The 25,649-nt window shown below is 51.5% G+C and overlaps 1 protein-coding gene across 6 annotated transcripts in view; it reads right to left on the bottom strand.

Annotated features, from left to right (window-relative positions):
• Window positions 1-1,154: 1,154 nt before the first annotated feature.
• B4GALNT3 (beta-1,4-N-acetyl-galactosaminyltransferase 3) overlaps window positions 1,155-25,649 on the bottom strand; it is a 64,806-nt gene continuing 40,311 nt past the window's right edge. For 2 of the 6 annotated variants that reach the window (XM_082280470.1, XM_082280471.1), the window contains exons 3-21: window positions 25,099-25,176; window positions 18,359-18,454; window positions 17,716-17,806; window positions 16,770-16,870; window positions 16,330-16,397; window positions 15,729-15,807; window positions 15,232-15,298; window positions 13,377-13,520; window positions 12,868-12,977; window positions 12,298-12,398; window positions 11,587-11,663; window positions 9,996-11,001; window positions 8,612-8,910; window positions 8,095-8,248; window positions 7,335-7,407; window positions 6,728-6,881; window positions 5,875-6,001; window positions 4,995-5,088; window positions 1,155-4,877 (exon numbers count right to left, since the gene is read on the bottom strand). In XM_082280470.1, coding sequence (XP_082136596.1) covers window positions 4,851-4,877; window positions 4,995-5,088; window positions 5,875-6,001; window positions 6,728-6,881; window positions 7,335-7,407; window positions 8,095-8,248; window positions 8,612-8,910; window positions 9,996-11,001; window positions 11,587-11,663; window positions 12,298-12,398; window positions 12,868-12,977; window positions 13,377-13,520; window positions 15,232-15,298; window positions 15,729-15,807; window positions 16,330-16,397; window positions 16,770-16,870; window positions 17,716-17,806; window positions 18,359-18,454; window positions 25,099-25,176 — 2,946 coding nt within the window. In that variant the 3' untranslated portion in view covers window positions 1,155-4,850. Of the gene's footprint in view, window positions 4,878-4,994; window positions 5,089-5,874; window positions 6,002-6,727; window positions 6,882-6,915; window positions 7,186-7,334; window positions 7,408-8,094; window positions 8,249-8,611; window positions 8,911-9,995; window positions 11,002-11,586; window positions 11,664-12,297; window positions 12,399-12,867; window positions 12,978-13,376; window positions 13,521-15,231; window positions 15,299-15,728; window positions 15,808-16,329; window positions 16,398-16,769; window positions 16,871-17,715; window positions 17,807-18,358; window positions 18,455-25,098; window positions 25,177-25,649 lie in introns of those variants that run through there. The other 4 variants (XR_014226354.1, XR_014226355.1, XM_082280472.1 and 1 more) reach the window with 4 other exon arrangements.

Here is a 25,649-nt window from a genome sequence, read left to right as displayed (position 1 = left end):
TTCTGGGGGATGACAGGTGTGGGGAGACTCTGAGTTTGCTGCTTAACCTGGTCCTCAGTCTCTGCTGTGACTGGCAGCAAACAGGGGTGGATGTTTCTGGGAAGCCTCTTATCCCGCCTCCTCTAGAAAAATGCTTCACTGTAGAGGTAGCAAAATGAGTTGTAGGCACAGCGAAACCACAAGCCAAGGGCTCTCAGCTACTGCTGGCTGGCTGGGTTCATGGAAATGTAAAAAACTACATATTCTGCATGCAGACCCCAAACCCTAGGACTCATGGCTTCATGGAGCAGGAGGCAAAGCAATTAGCACTGATGACTGAATGTAAAGAGAGGGAAAAACAGAAAGGATTCAGCTGGGAAAGAAGCAGTGGGGGGAATTTCATTACCAGATCTTAACTTCATCATTGTTTCAGAGAGCAACTAGATCGGGTATGGCAGCACGTGAGGCCTGCATGAGCACAGAGGGCTTCCTGTCACCCATCCCAGGCAAGCAAAAGGCTGGCAGCATGTTGGAATACTTTCCCTCCATCACCTTTAATATCAATTTCTTGTTATAGTGAAATCACACTCATCAGCAACCGTGGCTGCCTTTTCCCCTCTTCATGTGTGACTCCCATTGCTGCCAAGCTTTTGATACTCAAGGAACACCCAGTTGAAGCAAAAATGGGCCAAAATTGAATCCAAAGAAGCAGGTGCAGTGAAAGAGCTGACCTCCCATTTGTGTGTGTAGGCTGTGCCAAGTACCGAGCTCAGGCCTAGGCTCTCACCTGTGGTCTTCTCCAGGAACTGTCCTCTGCTTGCCAGGAGGGTACCACTGTTTCCCACATCCTCTCATCACATCACACCCATGCTTTGCTGGAATGTGTATTTGTCCACTGTTTCCACCTTGTTTCACATGATATACCCATGTAGACAGCAAAAAACCTGGGTTTTTGCCATCCCATTTTCTGCAGATCTGGAGGGGACTGAAGCAGGGCTCACTCTTGGCTAACCTTGCCCACTGCATCTCCCACCCACCTCTTGCTGGCTTGAGCAGAGAGTGATCTCTGGTGCTGGCTGTGCTTTCAGTTAATGAAGAGAGGAGCAACACCTGGTTTCTAATCCCTGCTGCACGGTGATGTGGGTGCAAAGTAACACACATACAGAAGAGAGCTCTTGTAGGAAGACAATGTATTTATAAAACACGAGGGAGAATCTGTATATCCCCCAGCTCCAACAGAGAGGTGGCCCAGGAGTCGTCTTGAAGGCACAGAGCCACTTTAAGGCAGGTAACTCAAAGGGACAACTCAGATTTTCAACACAAGGCATCTGTATCTAAAAAACAATCAACTTCAGACATCTGTAGACAATGAGGAGAGATGTTCATACCCGGCAAACATCAAGACAACGATGAAACAAATCATATCATAATTTTCACACAATACACTTTGCTCAGATTAAAAGCCAGCCCTTCTTCATTCCCTTGCTGACCTGCAAAGCAAGCCCGAGCACCACAGCTCAGGCCTGAAGACACAGTCACATTTGTAGGCAGAGCCCCCTTGCCCTGCACCTCACACTCGGTGGCCCGGACTCCTCAGCCTGGTCACATCTCACCCTGGGGAAGGTCTCTTGTGCAGCATGGTCCATCATCTCCCCAGCCACAGAGCTTCCGCAGCAGCTTGCTCCTGGCCTGGTGCAAGGAAAATCCTACGCAACTGACTTCCTCTGGCTGTCCAGGCAGGACACAGCCAGGATGCACATGAAGGCCAGAAACCCCAGCACAGCTTCCTAAAAAGATCCTGGTGACAGAAATGTGACCAGCTGTTGAGGGGAGTCAGCTTCCTGGCCATGTCCTTTCACTGCATGGCTGAGGGATCCGCTCCTGCTGTGCTTCCTGCTCTCCCCCTCTTCGTGACTCTGTCTGGGGAGAAAAACTGCAGCTTGTTTTGAAAGAGGGGCAGCAGCCCCAGAGCGAAGCCCAGCACTGCTCCTGCAAGGTTTGCTGCTGGCCAGTAAACTGGGGACTGTGAGCTCCCTCCCTACAACCTGAAGTGAGGTCTCTGAGCATGTGGGCTGCAAGACAGGTTTTGTCCCCAAGGGCTCTCCAAGCTCCTCCATGGAGGCTGCCTGCTAGTGCCAATTAGTGTTTAGCTTACTACTGCAATGCTTGGATACCAACTGAGAATTCCCACGGGAAGGGAAGAACATTTGAGATGGCAGCCTTGACAGTGGGGAAACTGGCCATCAGGAAACTGGACTGAAAACCAGTAACTCCTTACATCTCCACCAAGGAGTCCTCATGAGGTAGTTCTGCTTACCACTGGCCTGGGTGGGCTACAAGCTGTGAAGGAAGGAGTACAGTCACAGCTGAAAAATGGGGGCAAAATCCTCAAATTCTGCTGGCAGTGCTGCAGTGAGGGGTGCACCCTACTGTCCAGTCCACTCTTTGCTGGCTGTCCTCTGTGGTGGAGAAGAGGGGCTACTCATGTCATTTAAGCCAAGTGAGTTACCTTCTGGATGCACCTAACTCTTGCCAGTGTCTGCAGGTGAATGCCAGCTGCTAACTTTAGGAGCTGCAGACCACATCCACAGCCAGATGTGAAAGCCCACAGTACAAGTAACTCTTGCTCCCTGTGCTCGACTTAGGAGCTGCCACCGAATCCAGCAGCTCTCCATCTGCAGACCGGGCACCATGCTGGTCCCAGCTTGATGGGGCCAGACAGCTGGCTCTGCTACCGCCTCGCTCGCTGTGTCCCGGCTCTCGCCCTCCCGACAGCCTCTCCCCATTCCACAGGGATTGCGTGACACAGCCAGCCTGGACAGGCTGTGCAGGCACAGTCCTGGAGCCTGGAAAGCAGCTCACCTGCACACTCGTGGAGTTGTGCCTGTGTCTGAGGGAAGCACAGGCTCTGACATGCACCGAGAGCAGCACTGACACTGCACATTCCAGGCAGAAACAGAGCTTATTGCAACATTGCATCACGGGGCTCTGGTCTCCCAAACTTATAATACTTAAAAAAAAAAAGTGTTGACTCTGTCAGCCTCTTCCCTCTCACCCCAACCGCAGTGATTTAATTTCTTAGGATCTGCATGGGTAAAGTATTTTCCCTCAACAGGAAGACTACTCTGGCTTGGGCAGCTGGCTAAGGCTGCCTCTTCTGGGATATTCAGTGTCTCCATTCTGTCAAAGGCTCCACGGATTCAAAGACACAACCACCTCCTGTCTACATCTCACCACAGCTGCACACTGCACAGCAGAACTTTCTGGTATCTGGTTGACCTTTTCTAAATCCATCAGTCACAAAACCCAGACTGATGCAAACAGATGATTTGACACAATTTCCATCTCACGTGCCAGAACTTGCACATTCAGTTTTCTACTGCAGTAGCGGAACTTGATGGACTTGTCAAGCACCACAGACCCAGTAATAAATGAATGCCTATTCTGAATTGGCATCTACTCCACCAGCAAAGAGCAAAAAAATCTAGTACCACGTCAGTTTTGCTTGTATTCTGCATACATCCAGTACTCCTTCCCAGCAACTCCCCAGAGAACTGGGCACCATGAGCAGCATCCTCTGTCACACTCTCCTCTCAAGCTTGAGACCAGTAGCAGCCTTTTCAGCATGGTATGGGGACACTGAAGCTCCAGTGTAAAGCACTGAGTGAGCTGGGATTTCTGGGTTTAAACAGTCTTCTAAAATGGTTACAGGGTAAAATAATCTTGCCTTACAGGAGTTTTAGGGGATGAGACTTCCCTGTAGCACCAGGCCAGCTCTCTCTCCACAGTTCTTGCATCAGTGACAGCATGGGTTTGCCCATCCTTTTATTCACTCATCTGTCCTCACTGTTCATTACACCCAGTGCATGTGCCAAGACCTGAGGCCACCTCCTCCGTACCAGGCCAGAGCTCCCAGGGTTGCTCCAGAGATGAAGCACCAGCAGCTGTGCTGGTTCTTCAACCAAGAAGCCTGCTCTTGACATAAGAGTCAAGCTACGACAAGACCCAACTGTGAGGCCATAACTTATTAAATTAACTTTTAGATGCTGCATAAATGTACAGGATTTTGAGAGCTCTGTCTCCTCTTCTGACAAATCACAATATTTCAACTAATAAAATATTGCCACTTCTTCCCTGCTAGGATTTCCCTGATATTGTTAGGACAAACACACGTCTGTCAGATAAGGCTGCAAAGTTCCTCCTGAGATGCCCTGTTAGCTTCTCTGTACAGACCCTCCACTACCCTCAGGCAGTGGATCAATAATTCAGGTGGAATTGTAACGTCACCCTTGCCACTCGCCCAGCTACAGGCAAACGTGGCTCTTGTAAGGGAAATGTATTTGCATCTCCATCCATGGCCCATAATTTGCTCAACACAAGCACAGTTTTTCCTAATGACCAAAGTGAAAAGCACAGAGAACCATCTAAGCACCAGCAGCCTGAAGTGCCTATCAGCTCTTCTGCATCCAGATTTCCTTGAGCCAGCACATGGGCATGTGGGTGCAATACTGATCAGAGAACTTTGGTCCCCGGTCCAAAACCATGGATACTGGAGAGATGGCAAAGGAAAGGAAATGGGGATGGTTGTGGGTTCTTTTTTTTTTTTTTTTTTTCATTCAAGTATTGAATGAGAAGCTGCGTTGCTCTAAATAAACCATTCTGGGCTTAGGTGGGATTTATGTTGTTTGGTGCAAGACTCAACAGGAAACAAGGCACCTCTCCCACTGTACCTTCCACCAGACTGCATGGCAGGAAATGCAAGTCCTTCACTTGTCGACATCTCCCCCGCACGCCTTCCCAGCCACACATGGATCTTGGATACGATGGCTCACAAGAGAGGCTCCCACTCCGCTAGCCTGATCATCCCTTCCTCAGCTATGCCATCCCATCAGAGGGCTCTGGAGGCAGAGGAAGAGTTTGGGCACTTGGCTGTGTGCCCCAGTAAAGTGCACATCTGGATGAGATGGTGGACAGCTGCTGAACAGCTCTGGGATTGAAGGCTACAGTGTCTTCACCTGGCGTCGGTTCCACATGCCCCGCTTCGAGTGAAACCAGTGGAAAAAGTTTCTCAGGGAGAGACGCTCCACTTCCAGCCCAGCCTGTAAGATCCTGGCAGAAAGAAGAGTAGACTTAGGGAAAATTTCATCACAAAGATACTGAGGGACTCAGCCTCAGGAAAACTCTTAAGTTGTGCTATTGACAAGAGACTGCAAGCAAATTGGATAGTCCAGAAGAGCTCAGGGGCATCCCATATCCATAAGCAGGAATCTAATGACACTTTCTGAGTGCTTATGCACCCTTGAGGGCAAGACTGGTCAGGAGTGCCTGCATATGCCAAGACAGGAGGAAAGACAGCTGGCAGCACTGGATTGCAGTCAGCTGACAGAAAAGACAGGACAGGCCCCAAACCCTACGACTCCAAACCCAGAGGCCCAGGATTTGTGCAGCGGAGATCCCTCATCACAAAATCCTCAGAAATTTTAACTGTACCTAATGATCTTCAAATGCTCTCCACCATTTGGTCTTCAAGGCAATTCAATTGCTAAATGTTATATGGGAAATGTGAGGGACCCAGACTGTGCTCTGCACTGCTTGAAGAGGACAAAGTCTTCACGATCACCAGTGCCTGATCTGCATGAGACCAACCGGCAGTGTGGCTGGAAGGCAGCAGAAAATAGCTCTTCTCTTACTAGTAGCTGCAGCAGAGTGTTTTGTGTCTCCTCACCTACTAGGTTTGAGGTCAGGATTTGCTCAAAGACTCTCCCTCACTGGCCAAGGTTATGGCGGCAGTAGTCATCTCAATCCCCTCAAATCCCCACTCCTGTGGTCATTGGTTCTCCAAGATCTGATGGGCTTCCCCTCCTGAGCACTTGAACAATGACGATGGATGCCTACCTGTCCAGGAGTTCCCAGTCCTCTCCACCCCAGCGGTCCCGAAACTCTTTTGTGTTCATGCCTCCGATTTTGTCCAGGTCAGACTTGTATATGCCCAGGAGACCAAACCCATTCACCTCCCAGTAGCCTGAGGAGAACACAAAAGAGGCACAGCTTTGTTGGGGCTTTGAACCATTGATGGCTCCAGCAGAGCCGCTGGAGTGAGACTCAAGCTACCTTTAGCACAGTGTTGGCACCAGGGAGCAAACTCAGCACCAAAGCAGAGCCAACCATGCCAACCAGCTTTGGGAATGAGAAAGGCGTGTGGACAGACAGCGTGGTCTGTCCCGTCAACTTGTTAGCAGAGCCTCTCACATCTCCTGTCTGGCAACACAGGTCCTGGACTGTCTCAGCTTCCCAGGGTTGTCCCTGTGCCTGGATGGCTCAGGATGGCCACCTCTGTCTAAAGGAAATCCTATGCTAAGATGATCTGTGCCACTTTTCTCCCTCCAGCTTGGCTTGTTTCCCTCAGCCCTGGTCTACCAGCTCTCCTCGGGATAGGCTGTGCCCCCTAAGAAAAGAGAGATATGGACAGACAGGAATAAAGGAGGGTTTTTCCAAGGTCCTTAAATCCATAAAAAGCCCTAGGAAACAACATCAGACAAAGGGCTCTGCTAACTTTTTGATCTCAAATTCCAGGTACCTGATGCTGTTAAACCCCACCCTATGTCTAACACACACTCACGCAGTGGACCTAGAAGTACCTCGAGCTCCAGACCTTGACAGTACCAGAAGAACAAATCTAGAGAGGCAGGCACTTTCTTCTTTCCCCATTTCCCAGAGTCTGAACCGAGGAGGCTCCACACCCTCTTACCATCAGGCCACTGTGGGGACATCCCGCAGTGCAGCCTCATGACCATGGGTGCAAAGGCCATCTTGCCTTCCACGCAGTGCTTCCTGATTGAATCAATGACTCCAGCTGGGAAGTGGATGTGGAGGTCACACAGGAAGACAATGCTGTGCGGGTCCTGCAACCAATCATACCGGTTGGGAAAAAACCAGGTTGACTTTCAGTAAGTCTTTCTTGAGGGGCAGGAAGACAGAGACATGGGAGCCAAAGTCTCATTACTGCATCAGAAACTGAAATCCCAAGGGCTGGAAAAATGTCCATTGAGTGGATGTTCAATGAAGAGTGTGAAATACCATGACTGTGGCCTGGCAGAGCCAGGATCACAAAGCTGCTGCTGCTGCTTTCCCTCCTGTCTGACAGTCCCAGCAGGTGGACAAGAATCAAACAGAGCACAGGCTCCTCAGAATAAAGAGACCCTTACTCTGGAAGGGCAGGAAACACACCTACATTTGAACTGGTCTGCTAGGCTATTCCCTTCCCTAAAATCCAGCGTGTTCAGTACCAAAGGCAGTGGCAACACCAGACACATCCTGTAAACTTCCCTGTCCACCCCAAGGCCCCCCTGACTCACCGTTACGAGGTCTATCCCCGCCTGCAGCCCGGCAGAACGCTCGAAATTGCCCGTCAGCTTCAGGTACCGATAGCTGGGGGTCAGAGGTGAAGGGGAAGTTCAGAGGCACAGGAAGCACCGCAGGCAGTGCTGCACCAGCACTGGGCTGTGGAGCTGCCCTGGCCCCGTGCACCCTGTGAAGCACAGGAAGCCTCTGCTGGGGGAGCGCACAGGCCCAGCACTGCTCCCAGTCCCAGTGTGCTCAGAGAGTCTTGCCCCTGTGCAGTGCCTAGCAAAACTCTTCTCAGCTCTAGCCCAGCTCTGTCCTAGGACTAGACCTGGAAACCCCTGGCACGTAAAGGAAATGACCAGCCAAGGCTGTTTCAGATCAGAGTAGGGTCATTCCAGCAAGCAGAGGTCTCCACGCTCTCTGTCCCACTTCTCACAGCTTTCTTGTCTTTTCTGCCCTCCCCCTGCCCCATCACTGTGAGACTTGCTTTCTCTTCTCTCTTGCAATCTTGAAAAAAAGAGACAAATTCAACAAATTTGGCTGGAAGACTACACCAGGTATTGCCTTACACTTTTCTAAAACGGTTCCATGAAAATATGTGTATGCACATCGTAACAAAAACATATTCATGTGTATGTGCAAGGTCTGGATGGATGGAGTCTGGTTTTCCAGCTGCAGCAGGCTGTGGCTGGTCAACACAGAGACTCCCAGATGTGCTGTTTGCAGGCACACGTGTGTGAGTGGCTTTTTGTGACCAAGCAGTGCTCCCACCTGTGCAAGGTCGACCTTTTCAGAGCCTTCTCTACATCCATGTCATCACTGCTGTAGTCTGTGATGATGATGCTGAAGTAGGGATCCTTAGTGACTCGGAATAGCTCTTCCATGTCAGAGATGAACTGCAGCACCCAACGTGCCTGGTTTTTCACTAGTTGTATTGCAACACAGGGAGAATCAAAGCAAGCTGATTTCAATGGTGGTGTTTTTTCTTAACAGGCAAGGTTTCTTGCCTTCTGTTAAATCACAACAACCTTTCATGGATGATGAAATAGGCCCAGGCTGAAAACCTGCTCCAAGGAGCCAAGGAATCAGTGTGGGTTCTTTCCCACCATGTGACAGGGGTTTTCTCCAAGGTTACAAGCCATGGGTGCTTGGGCCCTATCACATTTCTGAGGGTATTTAACTTGGAGAGAACAGAAACTGGAAGTGACCCAAGTAAGGTGGTTGAGACTGGCTCAGACCCACTGCCCAGGACTGCCCTCGATGTCCTGGGGAGGCAGGTCCCCCTTACCTGGCACCACAAAGTGAACCACGGCCCGGTGGTTCCAGGAGAATCCCTGGGGCCAGCACAGCTCTGGCTCGTTGGCCGCAGCCATCAGATGCCGCCGGCGGCCCCATGCCAGGCTCCTCATCTTCCTCTCGTCCTCCTCGCTGCCGTCAGCGCCCTGCCAGCCCCGCGCAAAGACGAACTCGGAGAGGCGCACGAGCCGCCCCCCCTGCTCCCGCAGCTCCAGCTCCAGCAGGTAGCGGCTGCCCCGCATGCGGTCCTGGCGCTTCTCCACGTTCACGATGCGCTGCAGCTGGAAGCGCCTGCAGGAGACACGGCTGCCCTGCACACCAGACCCCCTCTCCCACCTCCAGCCCTGCTGCGCTCCTTCCTCCAGGCCAGCACAACCTTTTTTGTCCCCGGCTTCCCCCTGCTTTGCTGCACTGCTTCCAAAGTCCCATGGGAATGTTTAGCACCTGTTTCTCCTAAATCCACAAGCATGTGGGATAAGACCTGGTATTCCAGCCAAGAGAAAATATTTGGCAAGAGAAATGAAATAAAGGTGACACAGAAAATAACAAATGTGTCTGAATGATTGTGTAGGGCTGGTAAGAGTGAGTGTATTCAACACCACCTACAACGATCTTGGCACAAGGAGCGTGTTTGGGCTACTGAAACCGGCTCATGACAGCTTATCAGACAAGAATATGGAGTAGGACTGAGCAATCATACAGTAAAAACTGGCAGGACCTGTACATTCAGAATGGCCAAAACTGGATGAAATGCCAGGGCATGCCCTTTCAGATCATAACAAGAGTTTCTGCTATAACACAGATGCTCGTCAGTTAAAAATCCTGAGAAAAGCTTGTGTGTACTGATCAGTTACACCTGACTGACTGATGTGACCCTGAAAAAGCAAATGTGATCTTAATATGTAGCATTAGGCCTACTTCCAGCAGGCATTAGAAGCTAGTAACAGCCATTCCAGGATACTGTCACTTATGCATAGGAAGATTTGCACCAACTGAAACCTGCATGGAAAAAGATGGATAAAAAAATTATAAAAATTAAGGTCAGGCCAACAGAAGGGTCAGGAGTCAGATTGTTTAGCTTATGGAGGCACAGAGGAAGTGTGTCTGTTTGCCAGAAGGGATGGTAAGTCTTGAGAAGAAGAAGAACCATTCCAAGACCATGTAACAAAAGAGCACCAGCAAAAGCTGGTACCATTTCTCAGGCAAAAGAGGTGTGCCTGAAGTCCAGTGTTTTACACAGATTCCTTGCCTGAAATCTTATTTAGCACACCTAGTTCATCCTCTGATTCTCACCAGTTCCTCACACAACAGGTATTCCCCTGCAGCATGGTAAACCAGCCCTAGGACAGTGCCCCCGTTTTCTCACTGTACCTTACCCTTTACTCCTCTGGTTGAGCTTCCTCAGGAAGACACGTGTAACTTCCAGGGCCTCCCTTTCTCTTAGCAGCAGATTTCCCGAGGTGTTGCATTTCAGGTCAATCCAGTCTGTGCGCAGCATATGGAAGTCCAGGTTGCTCATGCTGAAGGTCTGCTCCCAGTTGACTGCCTGGTCAAACACTGGTACATAATCGAAATCCTCCTCATCCTCCTCCTCTGGCTCCCCATCCACTTCTTCCTCTTCCTCTTCTGCTGCTCCTCCGGACTTGCCCTTCACAGGGGATGCCACCTGCACCTCTCCTTTGCCCACATCCCCCTTGTTGGCCACCTTCTGCTCAGCAATGTAGGACTGCACCTGGCTGAGCCACTGTGGCAGCCCAGGCTGCTGCCTGGGGCTGGCAGCAGTCACCGCGTGTCTCCCGGCTTTGCCAGGGACTGGGCCTCCTTCCCCAGCTGGCACGGTGCCTGCTGGCTGCAGCCCGTCCTTTGTGGTGCTGAGATCTCCTCGAGGTCTCACCCCTGTGGGAACTGTGACCCCTGAGTCCCTTGGGTGGCCAAGCGACTGCTGCCTTTGAGTCACAGTCCTAGAAGGAGGGTTTGCCCTTCTGACAGGCGCTCTCCCCTGGATGGCCCTGGCATGCTGCGGAGGGCTCCTGGAATTGTCTTTGACGCCAGCTTTTAAACGGGGTCTCTTCGTTACTGGGTTTCCCTCCAGCCCAGTCAGGCTGAGGCTTTGGTTGTTAGAGGCCAGCATGGCTGATTTGACACCAGACCTTTTTGTCCTTCTCCCTCGTATCTCCTCTCCTGCATTGCCACCCATCAGCGAGAGGAGCCGGCGACGCTCCCGGAGGGAATAGTCCTCGGGAACGTTATCACTGCCCAACACACTGCTGGGAGCGTGGCCTGCTGGCTCTGCCCTCCCTGTGCCGGGGCGCACGGGGGCACTGGTGCTCTCCACATCCTGCTCCTCGTACTGCAGGTCATCCAGGTTCCCCTCCTGGGAGCCTGCAGGATGAATCGAAGTTACACCTCTGGCATCCTCCCACTGCCTTCCCTGCCCTGACCAGGCACCCAGCAGGCAGGAGGGGCAACTACTTCTCGCCTCCTCTCAGTGTTGTCTCTCCCGCTCAGAGGGACAGGGATGCTCTCTCACGTGGGAGCCGTGCTCTTGCTGCCACCAGCCTCCTCAGCACCCATTATCCACCACTGCCACAGGCTGTGGAGCTCTCCAGCTTTGTCCTTAGCTGTCGGTCTGGCCACAGCCCTGCAGGGCAGGTGTGAGCACAGGCTGCCACGCTGCACACCTCTGGCTGTGCTGCTCCTGCCCGTGTTTTTGCTAGAATTGCACCTGAGCTAAGCTGTGGGCCTGAGAGCTGTCATGCAGCCCACTGTTTGGTGAGCTCCTAACCTGCCCTTAAGAGAAGTAGAAGTGGCAGCAAAAGTCTCCTCCCAAACACAGCAATCTGGCAGGGAAAGGCTGTGGCTTCCTTGGTATGGAAAGTCAACAGCTTCTTTCAGCTGGTGCTGCAAGACCACACTCCAAAGTGCCAGATTAAAGGATCCTCTGGGTTCTGGCATTAGGGCCCCTACCTGGCTGCTCTGTCTTTTCTCCAGAGTCCAGGCTCTTCTCTGGCCGATCCATTTTCATGTACTTGTAAAATCCAAATCTGCAGAGGGAAGAGCAAAGTACAAGTTTGATGAAAGCTACTCTGCCCTTTCCTAGAAGGAGGAAGAAGATCCTGAGCACAGGGAGGCCATCATCAGTTATTTCTCTAGGAAAGTGACCCTCCTTAACCTGCAAAAAAGTCCTCCTGAATGGGTGGGAGTCCTTGCACAAGGTGTCTGACTGTTGCAGGGAGGGAGCATGCAAGTGGCAGTTCCCTTGTGGGGCCACCACTGGGATTTGGGCACCAGTGAGGATGAGTGACATGCATTTCTTCCCCCAGAGAGAGGCCTGGTAGTGAGCATGGTTTGGCTTTCACTGTGTCAGCTATCAGAAGGCTCCAGCCACTGGCAGGCCAAGCTTGCTGGGAATACACTCCCTGATGCAGGAGAACAAACATGCTCTGACTCAGCTACTGGGTTAACAGTGCAAGAAAAGCACTGGTAGTTTCCGCTTGAGACCTAAACATATTTTCACTTAAGTCATCAAAAGAAACTATAAATGCTTTAATGTTTTGCAAGACTTAGGGGATCTTTAAGAATTAAGAAAATTCTACAGAAGTGAGCATGAAATTCCACACCAATTCCAGCCTTCAAGCTCCTCCCCACCCTGCCAAACCCACATTCACAGCATCCTACCTTTCCAAATAATAAGGGTTTTCCTGGTAGAAGCATTTGTTGTCTTTCTCCATGTGGCTCAGACGGCTGTAATCATTTGGGTAAACAAAGGATAAATGAACCTGGCAAGAAGGGAGAAAGACAAAGTAAAACCCTCATAAATGCCAGACATCAGTCACAAGGTGACCCAGATGTAGTTTCAGGGTAACCAGCCCTTTTTAGAGGGAGCAGGAGTTGCTCACTCTCTGCCGCTCCAGTAGCAGGCTGTGAGAACTGAAAACAGAAGGAAGCATGCTAAGATACATGTATGGATGTGCCTTTTCCTCTCTCTCTCAGTGTCTGTCCACCCCTCTAACTGTGAGCCTAAGTCCTACAACAGAGTGAGAACTAAGTGGGAGAGAGGTGGGCAAGTCCTCCTGAAGAGAGGACTTTAGTAATCCACACATAGTACAGTCCCCCCATGGAGAACGAAATCCTCAGCCACTGTGAGACTCCCTGTGAAGGCAAGCTCAGGCCCCACGGCTAATGGGATCTCTCTCCTTCCTCCTCGTGTATTCCTGGGCAAGCACCCGATTAAGAAACCCAACTTACGAACTGGAGCCCCTGGTAGCGCTGCAGAGGAAATCCATTCACCAGGTAGCTGGGCTTGTACGGGCAGTCTGGCAGGGCTCGGCGCACACGGGACTTGCTGAGCAGAGGCACTGCGGAGAAGGAACACACAGGCAAGAGCTGCAGGAGGAGCCCTGCTGCAACCCACGCACCAGCTGAGCCACTTCTGTCCCCGGGTTCTATTTATCCATCTGAAATAGTAAAAAACAGATTAAACAAACTTTCTTGCACAGCTCAACTCTTTACATTCCTTTAAGACGCTTACACAAAAACGTGCTCGGGGATGTTGTGTGAGCTGCATACCAAGAAAGAGGAGCTGGCTTTAGTCTGTGCTTTCTCTCCTACAGTGACCGATACTGTCGCTGCCCCTCTCTTCTGCACCAGGGATAAAAAAGCATGGCCCAGATAACTGGGTTGTGGGAGGACAATCCTTCCCAGCTGTGCTCCTGCACAGGCTGCAGTTACCTCCTCAGCTGCTTTGCAAGTCTTACCTTCATAAAGAGTGTCCCGGGGGTCAGGCTTCAACATGTCAGCGGGGTGTGCCCTGCTGCCGGCGCCATCAGCAGGCCGGCTCCTGCCACTGGCCAGCGTCTGCGGGATGTGCCCGACCTCATCCATCTTCAAGAGCGTCTCGTCTAGAAACCAGAGACACAACACAAGGGGGACGGAAGGGCTAATTTGTCCCTTGTCCCAAAAAGCACCTCTCTCCATTGTCAGCCCTTGCCAAATGGCATTGCATCCGTGGCACTAATGCTGTCTCTGGCAAAGGAAAGGCTCTGACACAGAAAGCTGGAGATACAGAAGCTGCGGGGTAGGAACGTGACTGTCACTGAAGGCAAACACACAGAGTGATGAGCAGTGCAGGAAAATGACCTCCTGCCTTGGACACACCAGCAGTGGTGTGCTGAATAGGCCCCATGCTGGCAGGAACTACTGGACACCTCTGTATTATTAGGATTAAGTTTCTTTTCAAAGGAGATAAAGAAAGGTGAATGGGAGGAGAAACCTGAGGAGCAAAGCTTTTGCCTGTGCTGGAAAAGGATCAGGACCTTGGGGCAAGAGCTTCAGTTACTGAGGAGGATGTTACTCCAGAAAGGGAATGAAGCCCCACAGTAAGCCAAGAGCAACAGGAAGCTCAAACTCCAGACTGGGTAGTGGTTACATTTTTCCGTGGGTGCTGCTGTCACAGGACTTCATGTCTCCATGGATCTTACTCTGAAATGAGGGGAATGGAATAAATATCCATGAGGGAAAAGCAATACCCTGCCAAGGGCACTGGTGTGCAACTTTTGGGTACTGAACTACATGGGACCCCAGAAAGAATGGGATGTCATGTGATACTGCCAAAGGCTAATATGAAAGAGGGAAAAACTATGGGCAGAAGATGACAGATAAAAATGTGACTGCAGCACTGTACCTAATCACGAAGGGATCTTCTGGGATGTCAGTCTTTTATTCTACAGGGAATTAATAAGAAGAAAAGAGCAGATGGAAAAAGAATGAAGATGGAAGACCTAATGGAAAGCCTAGTCCTGGCCAAATGGCAGGTTTCAGAAAATACAGCAGCAGGTTGCGATCCAAGACACAGCAAACAGATGTCTCCATTACATCAGGGAGTCTTCCCTGCACTCAAGGGCTGGTATGGAAAAAAGCCCAGAAATGTTGGAAGGCAACAGCAGTAGATATGGAAAGGGGGAATGCTGGCAGAGGAAGCTGATGCTGACAAACCTGGGTAAGGGTAAACAGGACTAAGGAGCTTCTTAACTGATAATGCCATCACTTGATGTGCTAAGAAGGGTTGACAAAACAGGAGGGACTGGACTGATGTGTCTGCAGCAATCCAGCACCAACTCGAAGGGACGAGAGGCTGGTACAGAAGAAAGCAGCATCCCCCAGCACGGACAGTGTATCCTGCTGTGTTCAGGATCCAGAGTGAGATCTCCTGAAGCGCCACAGCAGCCCCTTCTCCCTGGTTGTGACCAGGTGGCAGCGCACCCCCACAGCTCCCATGTCATGGGACTCACATTCCCCCGGCTCACAGCAAGCAAACTCCATCCTGTGTTACTCTCAATCTAGAACACTCCTCACCTTCAGAGACTCTCCTCTCTACCTCTAGACTCACCTGAAATAATGTTCCAACCTGACTTCCGATTCTCCTGTGTTTAATAATGACTCACACCCTTGTCCAGCAGTCTTTCCCCTGAACTGTCTCCACCTTTTTCTCCTAATGATGTGTATGCCTGGTATACACCTGGCTAGACAATGATTCACGGTGAAACACTGGATGCTGATACATTTAGGAAGAATGGGGAGGTGCTTGGGAAAACTTGTGATGAAGATACTTACTAGCAAAAAGGGAGAGATATTGGGAGTCAATGACTTTGAACTTCGCTTCTGGGTCATTCAGCCTCCACTGGAACAGAGAAACACATTAAAGTGAAGTGCTTATGGAGTTAACCAAGCCTGAACGAAAGGAACACACAGGAGATGTTTTTCACCATGTGGGTTCGCAGCTTCCTCTTCCTCCCTACTAGGACCGAATTTACCCAGCACCAAAACACTGGGAATGAGCTGAGATCCCCCAGGACACATCCACAACAGGAAAGGACAAAAAGCTGTAATAGACTCCAGAGAAGGCAGATCTATCCCAAGCAAGCAGAGGAAGGGGTCTTGACACATGGCCAGGACTACCCCACACAGAAGTAGGTAAGGGCTCTGGAAGGGATTAGCTACCTCTCATGGAATGAGGAGCTGTGGCCTGGGGAAGGAGGGAAATGGTTACAAACATCATTCCCGAGCTCTGTGGGGACACATATACAGGACCACCATTTCCACAGACTCACTGCTACTTCCACATGGTCCGTTCCTCTGTCATCCTGCTTGTGCAGCACCTCAAAATAGTACCTGCCTGCCGCTGACAGCCTGTGAAGAACAAGGTGTCTGTCACCAGAAGCATAAAGGAACATTTCTTAGCTTGTCAGCAGACAATGAGTGGAGAGCAACCACACCCATGAAACAACCTAATTCTCAGGGTAAGCAAGGTTAGCGCTGCCAAGAAAATCCAGATCCTGACACTGAGATAGGTAGCTTCACTTGTGCACCTGGAGCACTCCAGACCCTTCTCAGTTAATTCTGAATAACTCCCTCTCAGTGTCAGCTGCTGGGTTTTGGCCTCTGGGAAACCTGGCCAGTTCCAAGGCAGGAAGCTCGGGATATAGTTCATATAGGGGAGTATGGATGTACTGGTGACTGATTGCTCCAGGGAAGAAAAATTCAGTGTTGCATTCCTGCAATAAATCAGCAAAGCTTCGGCAATACCCCAGAGTAACCCCTTTCTCTGTATTGCTAAATTCTTCAGGACAAGCCTGGGTGCTTTTCCCTTGTCCTTGTGATTTCCTGGTCATGTGCAGAGGTGGCTGAGACTGAGGGACTTTGCTCGCTCACCTCACCATGTTTGACTTCTGGCTGTGAAATTTCCCAAACTCTCCTGGTGCGGTCCACTCCTTCCCTGTCTGTGAAGAGACAGAAGATGGCTCTAGTTAAGATGAGTTTCTTCCCTTGTTACCGCACTGACAATGATAAAAAGGGAAAATTGAGCTCCCTCTTCCCTCCAATTCCTCCTGGTAAGTCATCTGTGAAATCCACCACCTGTGGACAGATTGAAGTCCCTTAATTGTGAACAAGGGACTCCCAAGAGCACTACCAAGAGGTAAGTGGCTTAAGGTATCACATGTCATACCCATCTGGCATCTGCGCTGACATTCTCTGCAGTTGGGCAGGGAAAGAAACTTGGGAAGTCCAGGGAAGCAGGGAGTCAGGAAGGTCTCTGTTCCCACAGAAACACTACAGCCTCGATGGGAGAAGCCGTGCAGCATGCACTGTACCTTGCCTACACTGGCCAGCAGCTGGAGACCAGAGGGCTTTTCATCTGGACTCAGCCAGAACTCAGCATTGTCATCCGCAGCAATGGCAAACTGAAACTCCCCTGTCGAGAGATGGAGGGAGTAAGTAGGGCTTTGGGTAAGGGCTTGTGCACAGAACAGATCCTGCTCCTCTAAAATGGGATCTTTGCCCTTTTTCCTGGTGAGACCACACCTTCCCTTTTGATATTATCACCTTCCCTCCTTTGACCCTCTCTGAATTCTCTTAACTCTGCTGTGACTGAAAACAAACTTCACAGATGTCACTGGTTCATTGCCCCTCCTGCACTGGCTTCACCTGACACCTAACCCGGAACGCTAACAAGTCTATGCTAAGTCTCCCTGACACCCCTTTTGTTTCCAGAGCAAATTTGTTTGGATGGAGGAATGTGCACAGGGAGACACAGAGGGAGACAGAGGCGCTTGAGGCTCACTCTCTGTCCAGGGTCACGGGGATGGCAGCTGCAGGCCAGGGCCCGTGACAGAGGGCGAGTGCCAGAGGCTGCTCCGGGCAGAGGCATGCAGCTGGGGATACAGATGCCAGCTGCTGACAGCTGGCATTCATGGGAGCAGCAGGGACATCAGTGATGTCATGTACAGTCCTGGCCATGCGAGGGAGGGAGGAAAAGCTCGGGGATTGTTCGTGCCCACATACACGCCATGGGGCTGTGCATTCACAACAGCATTGTTATTTATCTAGCACTTCCCATCTGCTTGCTTCTGTGCTTTTCCTCTCCACCCTACAAGCGAGGCAGGCAGATGTGTTTCCAGCCATGCCAAGGCCACGGCCAGTCACGCACGCCACCCACACGAGGGACCTGGTGTTGGGCTTGCCAGGGTGAGGGCACCAGTGGTGCAGCACCAGGAGGGGAAGGAGGGGAAGGTGACAAGAGGCACTCAGAACCCTCACCATCGGTGAAAGGATGCAGGTAGCCAAATATCCGGAGACCATAGTTGGTCCATTTTGGGGACACAGCCAACTTCTTCAGCATAGTTCTTGTCTGAAGTGGAAGAAGAAAAAAATTATAAAAATAATTTTAGATGTGACAGGAACAAGGGGAGAATCAAAAACCCTGGGACAGGTGGGCAGAGGGAAGTATGAGGTTTTCTCTGGGTGGGGTACAGGATGTGATGGAGGCAGAGGAAAAGAGCAAAGCAAATAAGAAATGAGGTGGAGCAGGTGCTGCTGTGGAGGGAAGAGCTACATGGGGGATGCCATTGAGATGGTGGGGACAGGCCATGGCATTCCCTAGCCACTTGGAAGGAGAGCACCAAATACAGGGCTCCTTCAGCCTGTGTCTGAGCCCTGGCCGGCCAGTACACGTGAAATGACCCTCCCCTGTGCAGCAGAGGGGCTGCCACACTTGAACCCTCGTGAAAGCTTCCTGCTCCCTCAGCAGGAGGACGGAGCAGATGGTTGAGAAGGAGGTGGTAGATTTGAACAAACAGCAGGACAGAGCGAGATAGGGACAGAATGTGAAAGGAGCATGGGTGATCCACCTGGGAAGCTGAGCTGGGCAGCGCGGGACACTGCATGTCATGGTCTTACTCACGTGAGGGAAGAGGGGGAAGTGGAGGTTTCTCCTGAGCTGCTCAATGGAGCTGCCACACCAGTCCTCAAACACGTGCAGGTTGGCCTGGCCCTGGAACTAGAAGGCAGAAGTGGGGCACCATGAATTGTTGCATCCATGTCCTGCGTCCCTCCCCTGCTCTGACAGCCTTGGCCAGGGCCCCGGAACTAGAAGGCAGAAGTGGGGCACCATGAATTGTTGCATCCATGTCCTGCGTCCCTCCCCTGCTCTGACAGCCTTGGCCAGGGCCCCGGTACTGGAGCGCTTGGGAGAGTGAAAGAAGATTCCTCTGCTACGATGGACTGGTCTGCAGCAGACCAGAGCCCATGGTGTCCAGGTCCAGATGCTTCTCATCTGCTGAGGGTGTGGGGTTGGCCCACACGACTGAACAGCACCAGGGAACTGTGCTAATGCTTGGGACATCTCAGTTACACGGCTGGGAGTTGCTCCATCAAGGAGGTGTTTGACCAGAGGGCCGTGCTCCGAGGCCGTGGTGTGGAACACGCTGCAGGGTGGCAATAGCTCCCCATGATGTAACATCTTACATTCTGCAAGAAGGTGTTTTGGACTCCCTCACCATCTCAGGGCTGTTTTCCTGACCTGAGGAAGAGGGGACGCCCTAGGGAGGGGAGATGGCAGATCACCTTCTCAAAGTATGTCTCAGAGGTAAAGCTAATGGAGGACGGTGGGGACGGGGAGATGGAGGCCTGGCAGGGTGGGGAGCAGCAGCACAGGCAGGTCAGTGAGCAGCATGGCCTCCATGTGCCTGCAGAGACACAGAAACACTGAGGGAAGTGGGGGTTCCACCCCGCACAGCACAGGAGGGTGTGCAGTGTGAGTCCGGGTCCCTGCTATGCAGCCAGCCCTGTCAGGAGAGGCTGTCAGTGTCCAGCTGAGACCTGGAGCACAGCCGGGCTGGGAAAAGCTTGCTGGCCACCGTGGGACTTCAGCAACACACTCCTCAAAGGACAGACTTTATTTTTGTCAGAGCCTTTCAGAAGGGAATCACTGTCTGCCCCCCAACAAAGTCCAGTTTCTGCCTGCAACCAGTGGAGCTAGATGCTGAAACCCTCCTTGCAGGACTGGCATCCAACAGTGAGGAATAAATAAGCTGGAGACAGTACAAGCTACCTTAGATGGCAAAATGCTGAGGAAAGGAATAGGTTGCCTTGGGACTGTGGCGGTTTTGCTGTGGCTGCCTTGCCTATATAAGGGCTGTGGGAGCAGGGCTGGGGAAACGGTCTGAACAGCACCCAAATGTCTACAGATGGCAGCAAATTCCCAGTTTTCACTGGAGAGACTCTAGCAGGCCTGAAGCAGCTCGGTGGAGGAGGGTCCAGCCTCTCTGTGCACTCCTGGCAGAGAAACTTCTCCACTGAGTTATTTTTGCCAGGATGGTGGGTTGGGGATGTGTTTTGAAATGAACTGTGGCTTGAAGGAAGGCCGTGAAGCAGATTTGGCTCTGCACCAGGAATGCTCCTTGCGAGCTGTGGACTTTAGTCGCGCATGCGAAAACCATTTCTGTGTGCCAGGCAAAGCACGTTCACAACCACTGCGATTCTGGAGTGGGCTCTCGTCAGCCCTCTCTCACTGGTGTCCTCAGTGCCAGGGCTTGATGGATGTCTGCAAGCCCACGATGCCCCCCAGTAACATCTCCTCCTCTTCCCTCCTCTGCTGATATCCCTCAGCCTGGATTCTGCCCACCAGACAAGAGGAAAAGCAGGGAGACAAAAGGGATGTAATTCCTCAGAGCAATGCACAGGATCAGAGTGGAGACAGATGGAGGGCTCAGGGTGATGGATGCAGCCCAGAGAAACCCGGGACTCTGCAGGAACTTGCGAAACAAATCTCTGCAAGCATGACACTGAATTGCAATTTAATTGCTGTGCAGTCCCGTGCCCCTTGGCCAAATCCAGGTTCACACCCAAGGGTCTTACACTGCTTTTCTCAGCCAAATCAAATAATGACAACTGCTGTTTCTTGTGGAACATGAAGTGAGAGGAACAGGCTGGGCTCCCACGGAGTCACTGCCAGAAACTGAGTCCTATGGAAGCCTGCTGCTACCCAAAAGTAATGCAGGTTCTCCTTTCTGCACACTGCAGGCAGCAGGCTCAGAGCGCTATGAAACGCAGCACAACACTCCCACACTGTGGACAAGCTGGCATTGCAACCCACTCCTTCCACAGACAGACCCAGGGGATGCTCCCAAAGCTCGGGACTGCAATGAAGCTGGCCTGGCTTTGACACGGGGCAGCCCAAACGCAAAACCAGATATTTATGGGGCAAATCCCAAAAGACTGGCTAGACTTGCTCAAATGTTTGCAGAATAGAACTTGGACCAGTCCCCCTGCAATACAATACTTTACTGCACAGTTTGGCAGTATTAGGGAGAGGGCAGCCTACTAAAAAATAAGGCAGACACCACTGTACTAGGTGTACCATCAATACGTAAAGAGGTAGTTCCCGAGATTTCTAGCCCAACACTCCTGACTCCTACAAAAGTCTTTACAAAGCCTCCAGAGAGGAGATTCTGGCAGGAGTTAATGAGATCACTTTGCTTTCCTGCACTCACAGCTACTAGAAATAATTAACTGGTAAATAATAAATACTTCTTGCATGCAATTTTAAAATCTTTTCTAAATCAACAGATTTTATCCTGAGTTGCAGCAACTTAACTTACTTTCTGTTTCCTCTTAAAGGGAAAAAAAGAGCATTATTGACAGATAAGTGCTGGCTGCCCAAAGTGCTGCTTTGGGACTGAAAACTGAGCTGAGCTTTAATTTTAGACCCCCACGAGTCATCAGTGTAGCAGCTGTTTTGAAACTCTATCACCTCTGTCCCTCCAACTCAATTCATGGCCGCCCATTACAGGCAGCTGAGAAATTCCTCTGTTTGCTATATGAGTATCCTCTCATGGAACATGCCGGAAAAATCTCCTGCTTGGGGCTTTTGCAGATTGCAGTTATAGATCAACATCACCACCATTCCCAGTTCATGCACACAGAAATGTCAATGGATTTTCTAAAACACGGTTTTTAGAATGTGATTCTAAAACATGGTTGCTACATTTGATTTCCCAGCTTGGAACTACCTGGCCCTGTTTTGGAAAGGGCTGGAAATTCAGGACCTAGCAAGTGACAAGTTCCCCTTCTCCACTTAAATCTGCTTTGAAAATTCTGGATAGACTGATTTGGCCAGAACCAGGTATAGAAGCCATGAGTCTGAGCTTCCAATGAGAGCTGGTTTTATGTGATCTGTGGCTTCCCATTTAGAGGGCTCCTCCTGCCCCTGAGGTTTCTCCCTGTCCCAACACCTCTTCCCAGTTGCTTATCACCCTGCTGTAATAGCAGCAGTGCACGATCCCAGCTCAGACCCAGAACAGGCACAGGTCACACCCCAAGGGCACAATCAGCACAGTGTGAGTGTGCCCTGGAGCACAGCACCGGGGTTCTTCACCCCAGGGAGGGCCGGGCAGGCTGTCCCCTCCTGAGCACAGCGACAGCACGGTCCCGGCGAGGGGGAGCTGAACCCTTACAAGCGCAGGGAGGGGACAGCTGGGCCAGGCCCTTGCCTTGGCACTGATGCAGCCATGCCCCTCCAGGGCTGTGGCTGGTCTGACCCCAGTGCTGACCCTCCCATGCTGCAGTAATGTCTGCCTGCAGCCCTGGCGCTGCAGTAAAAGACTTTGGTATTTCCGCTTCCTTCCAGTGAGAAATGTTAGATTATCAGCCCCTGCTACAAAAACTGACCGTAGAGGAGGAGCAGGAACACAGAGCCCAGAACTCTTCCTAGCCCAAACCCTCTCATGTCAAAACTATCTGGGGGGTGGCACCACACACCCAGGGGCTCCTGCTGAGCAAGGAGGCCAGGGAAGAAAGATCTGGGCAAGCAACAAAGCTGAGAGGATTGCAGCAGCAGAGACACGACCTCCTGCCCTGTAACTGGAGCAGGATGGAGAAGAGAAGGCTTTCCTAATTTAATCCCGGGTGGCTTTGGCACCACAGAGGCAAATCAGCTGCGTAGCTGCACGCAGTCCACAGAATGATAAACAGGGCACAGAGAGGGCCTGAGCCAGGGAAGAAAGGCGACATTGTGCTGCCAACCAGAAACTCCTGAGTTTGTAAGACTCTTCTGTCTCCTCAGAGTGGCTGCAGCCCCTCCTCCTGCCTGGCCCAGCTCCCCTGACTGGGTGACATTCAGCAGCCAGCAGCTGGGCTTGGCTGCACGCTCTGCTGTGCTGGGCACTTGTGGGAATCCATCAAGACAAGTTAGCAACACAACCCCCCTGTCTGGGTGGGCACGAGTAGACAGGGAAGGGACATCAGCAGAGCAGCAACAGCTCTGTCTTTCAGTCCTCTCAGGAAAGGATGCTTCCTCTTCGGGCAGGTTTGGTAGCAGGACAACACTCCAGCACAATCCTTTGGTTTCGTGCAGCAGCTGTGCAACTGTGCAGGTGCTGCCTGCAAGGGGCTGTGCTCCTGGACATCCCACACACCCCCCTTCAGAGAGAAGGAACTCCTGAGGCTGCACAGACGTGAAGGAGGAAAGGACATTTTAAATGCACCCCAGCACTGCCCAGACCTTTCTCCTCTCAGAGCTGAGCAGGTGCTTTTGCAGAGCTGAATGAGAACAGTCTGGCTAACCAGTGACTTTCAGGAAAGTCCTCCCCACACCTAGAACACTGTCAAATGGTAACACTCACAGCCCACAGGGCAGGTTCATCCTGATGATAGCCAGGCACCTTTCTGAATTAATGAAACAAAACACCCCACACCTCTCCAGCCTGAGGAGGCAGTGGGTGATGTTGGGAGCTTGAAGACTTTGCTCTGGTGCCTGGAAGTGACAGTAAGGATAGGGACCATCATATGCCCAGGCACCTTGAGGAACCAGGAGCGAGGCTGAACCCTGCTTTCCCCTAGATGCCAGAGCAAAACTTCAGTTAGGGATTTCCAGTGAGCACACTTTCCTACCACATTATCCAAGGCTGAAGACTTAAGCTGCCTATCTCATATCCTGAAACTGAGAGAGGAAAATTGACACCTGTCCTTTTTTTGGCAATGCTGGCTGCCAGCTCACCCTGAAACTCTGTTAATTATTTATGATTGTCAGGAATATGCCTCTCTATTCAAACAAAGCCCAGCTCCTTGACCTGTGTGAGGCAACCAGGTGTCCCTTGCCCCAGGAATAAGGCTGCAATTAAGTTATTAGAGATGCTGTGGGAAGGGCACAATGGGATTATAAATCCTGGGTAATTAATTTGGGCAGAGTCACAGAAAAACTTAATCCCCAGGCTGGGAGAAATTTCAGTCAGCGGTTAGGAGGACAGCAAGCAGCTCTATCCAGAGCCGTGCCCATGATCCCTCTCCACCTCCTGCAGCTGGTACTGGTGAACCACTGGTCTCTGTCTGCAGTCAGGGGGACTCTGCTGACCCTCTGGGTACACACAGTGCTGCAGCAAGGGCAGGAAATTTTGCCTTATAAGGCCAAAGAGAAAAGTGTCCAGGCCACAGTGTGCACCTCACCAGCTGCACTCTAACCCGGTAAAGGCTCATCCCACACCATAGGTGGCCACTTTCCAGAGGCATGTGCCCTGAGAAATCTCTAGGGAGGGATCAGTGACACAGGGCACAGCCTCAGGGAAGCTGGGGGATGCCACACAGAGCCTGTATCACCCAGTGCCATGGGAGAGGGGAGCAGCAAATGCTTGGTGTCATCCCTGGGCACAGCAGCAGCCCTTGACATCCCGCTGGCTCCTGGCCAGCAGCTGCTCCCCTGGGAGGCAGCCCTGCCTGCACCTGCCTGCACAGCCCTGCAGCTGGAGGAAGGCCCCAGGCTCCAGCTGTGCCCAGCACACCAGAGCCCACGCTCTGGTGCAGAACAGATCAATGGTCTGCTCTGCTTCTGGGCACTTGAGGGTGGCTGGTGCTGGCCACTTCCTGCTGCAGGGACCTGAGCTGCTCCTTGCTGTGGCTGGATGGACACACGCTCCCTCCATCACCAGTGAGATCTGAAGTGCTGAGTGCAGGCCCAGCAGCCTGCTCCCTCCCTGCGGGAGTCACAGAGGCCCTTTAATTTGTGCAGGTCTCTAATCACCTTGAGGAATTTAGAGCGCTGGCTCCATTAACTAAATGCCCCCTGGCTGGTGTCCCTCTCATTACAAGCAGGCTGCATTGCTCCCTTATCTGAAGGGGAATGATGAGATAAGGGAACAGGGGAGGAAAGAATAATCGAGGCATGAAGGAAACAAAGGGAGTGTTTACCCCAGCCTGCAAGGGTCACCAGAGAGGGTCCCTGTTCATGGAAGTGCCACTGAAGTGGAGAAATCTCCACGTATGACACGCAGGGGTTGGACAGCGAAAGCCAGAGCAAGAGCAGAGTGTGGCAGTTCTGTGTGCCACAGTCATGTATTTGCTTGTTGGATGCTTGGCCCTACACACCCTAGCCCTGAATAAACTTCACTTTTCAGGAAGGTAGTGGGCTGCCTGCTCTCAGGGAATTGCGGGTGGGTGCTTGGAGCCTTGAGACACCAAATTATCTCGAATCTGGACACTCCAGTCTTTCCAGATGATTAGTCAGGTCTGGAAGTGTCATTAAGCAGGGAGAAGGTGATAGGGAATGGACTTCTAGCAAAATGAATTAATTTCCAGGCAGACGTCCCTGCCTTTCATTTTTGCTGTACAGGCCTCCAGCTATGCCCCAAAATGATGGAGAAAGGCACCCACCTCTGGCATCCATGGGACAGGGTTGTCCACAGCTGCACCATTTGATTTATTCCTCCCACCTCTTTGCAGCTCTTGGATCTGAAATAGAGGTAGAGAAAAGTCAAAATAACCTGATAAATGACATGGCAGTGACAAGTACAAGATAGTTCTATACAAGCTCTACAAGAGGGCTTGAACCTGGTCGTAAGAACAATTAAGAAAATAAAACAAGTTCTCAAGCTCCCCTTCCAAAGGACAGGCCAGTTATCATGGACACAGCAGGATGAAAATGCTCCCTGGCTTTTTTGACAGCACATTTCCACGGTGAACTACTGAGGGAAAAGGATGTCAGTATTTTATAACTGCGTGCTAGCACAGAGTTAAAACTTAGGTCATTCTCTGGGTTTTTTTTTCCCCCCATCTGTGGTTCAAAAATGTCCAAGCAATCGTCTTCCATCACTGCCTTCAGTCGACAGTACTGAGATGTGCCTCACTGGAGAGCAACAAACTCTCTCCTGACCTTTCACTTCTGCTTCCATCTTGCCTTCCTGTGCCACAAACCCAGCCAGCTT

Source organism: Coloeus monedula, assembly GCF_965178545.1.
Source record: "Coloeus monedula genome assembly, chromosome: 4".
NCBI classification, from domain to species: Eukaryota; Metazoa; Chordata; class Aves; order Passeriformes; family Corvidae; genus Coloeus; species Coloeus monedula.
Note: the sequence above shows the minus strand (reverse complement) of the source record. Positions and strands in the feature narration are given on the sequence as shown.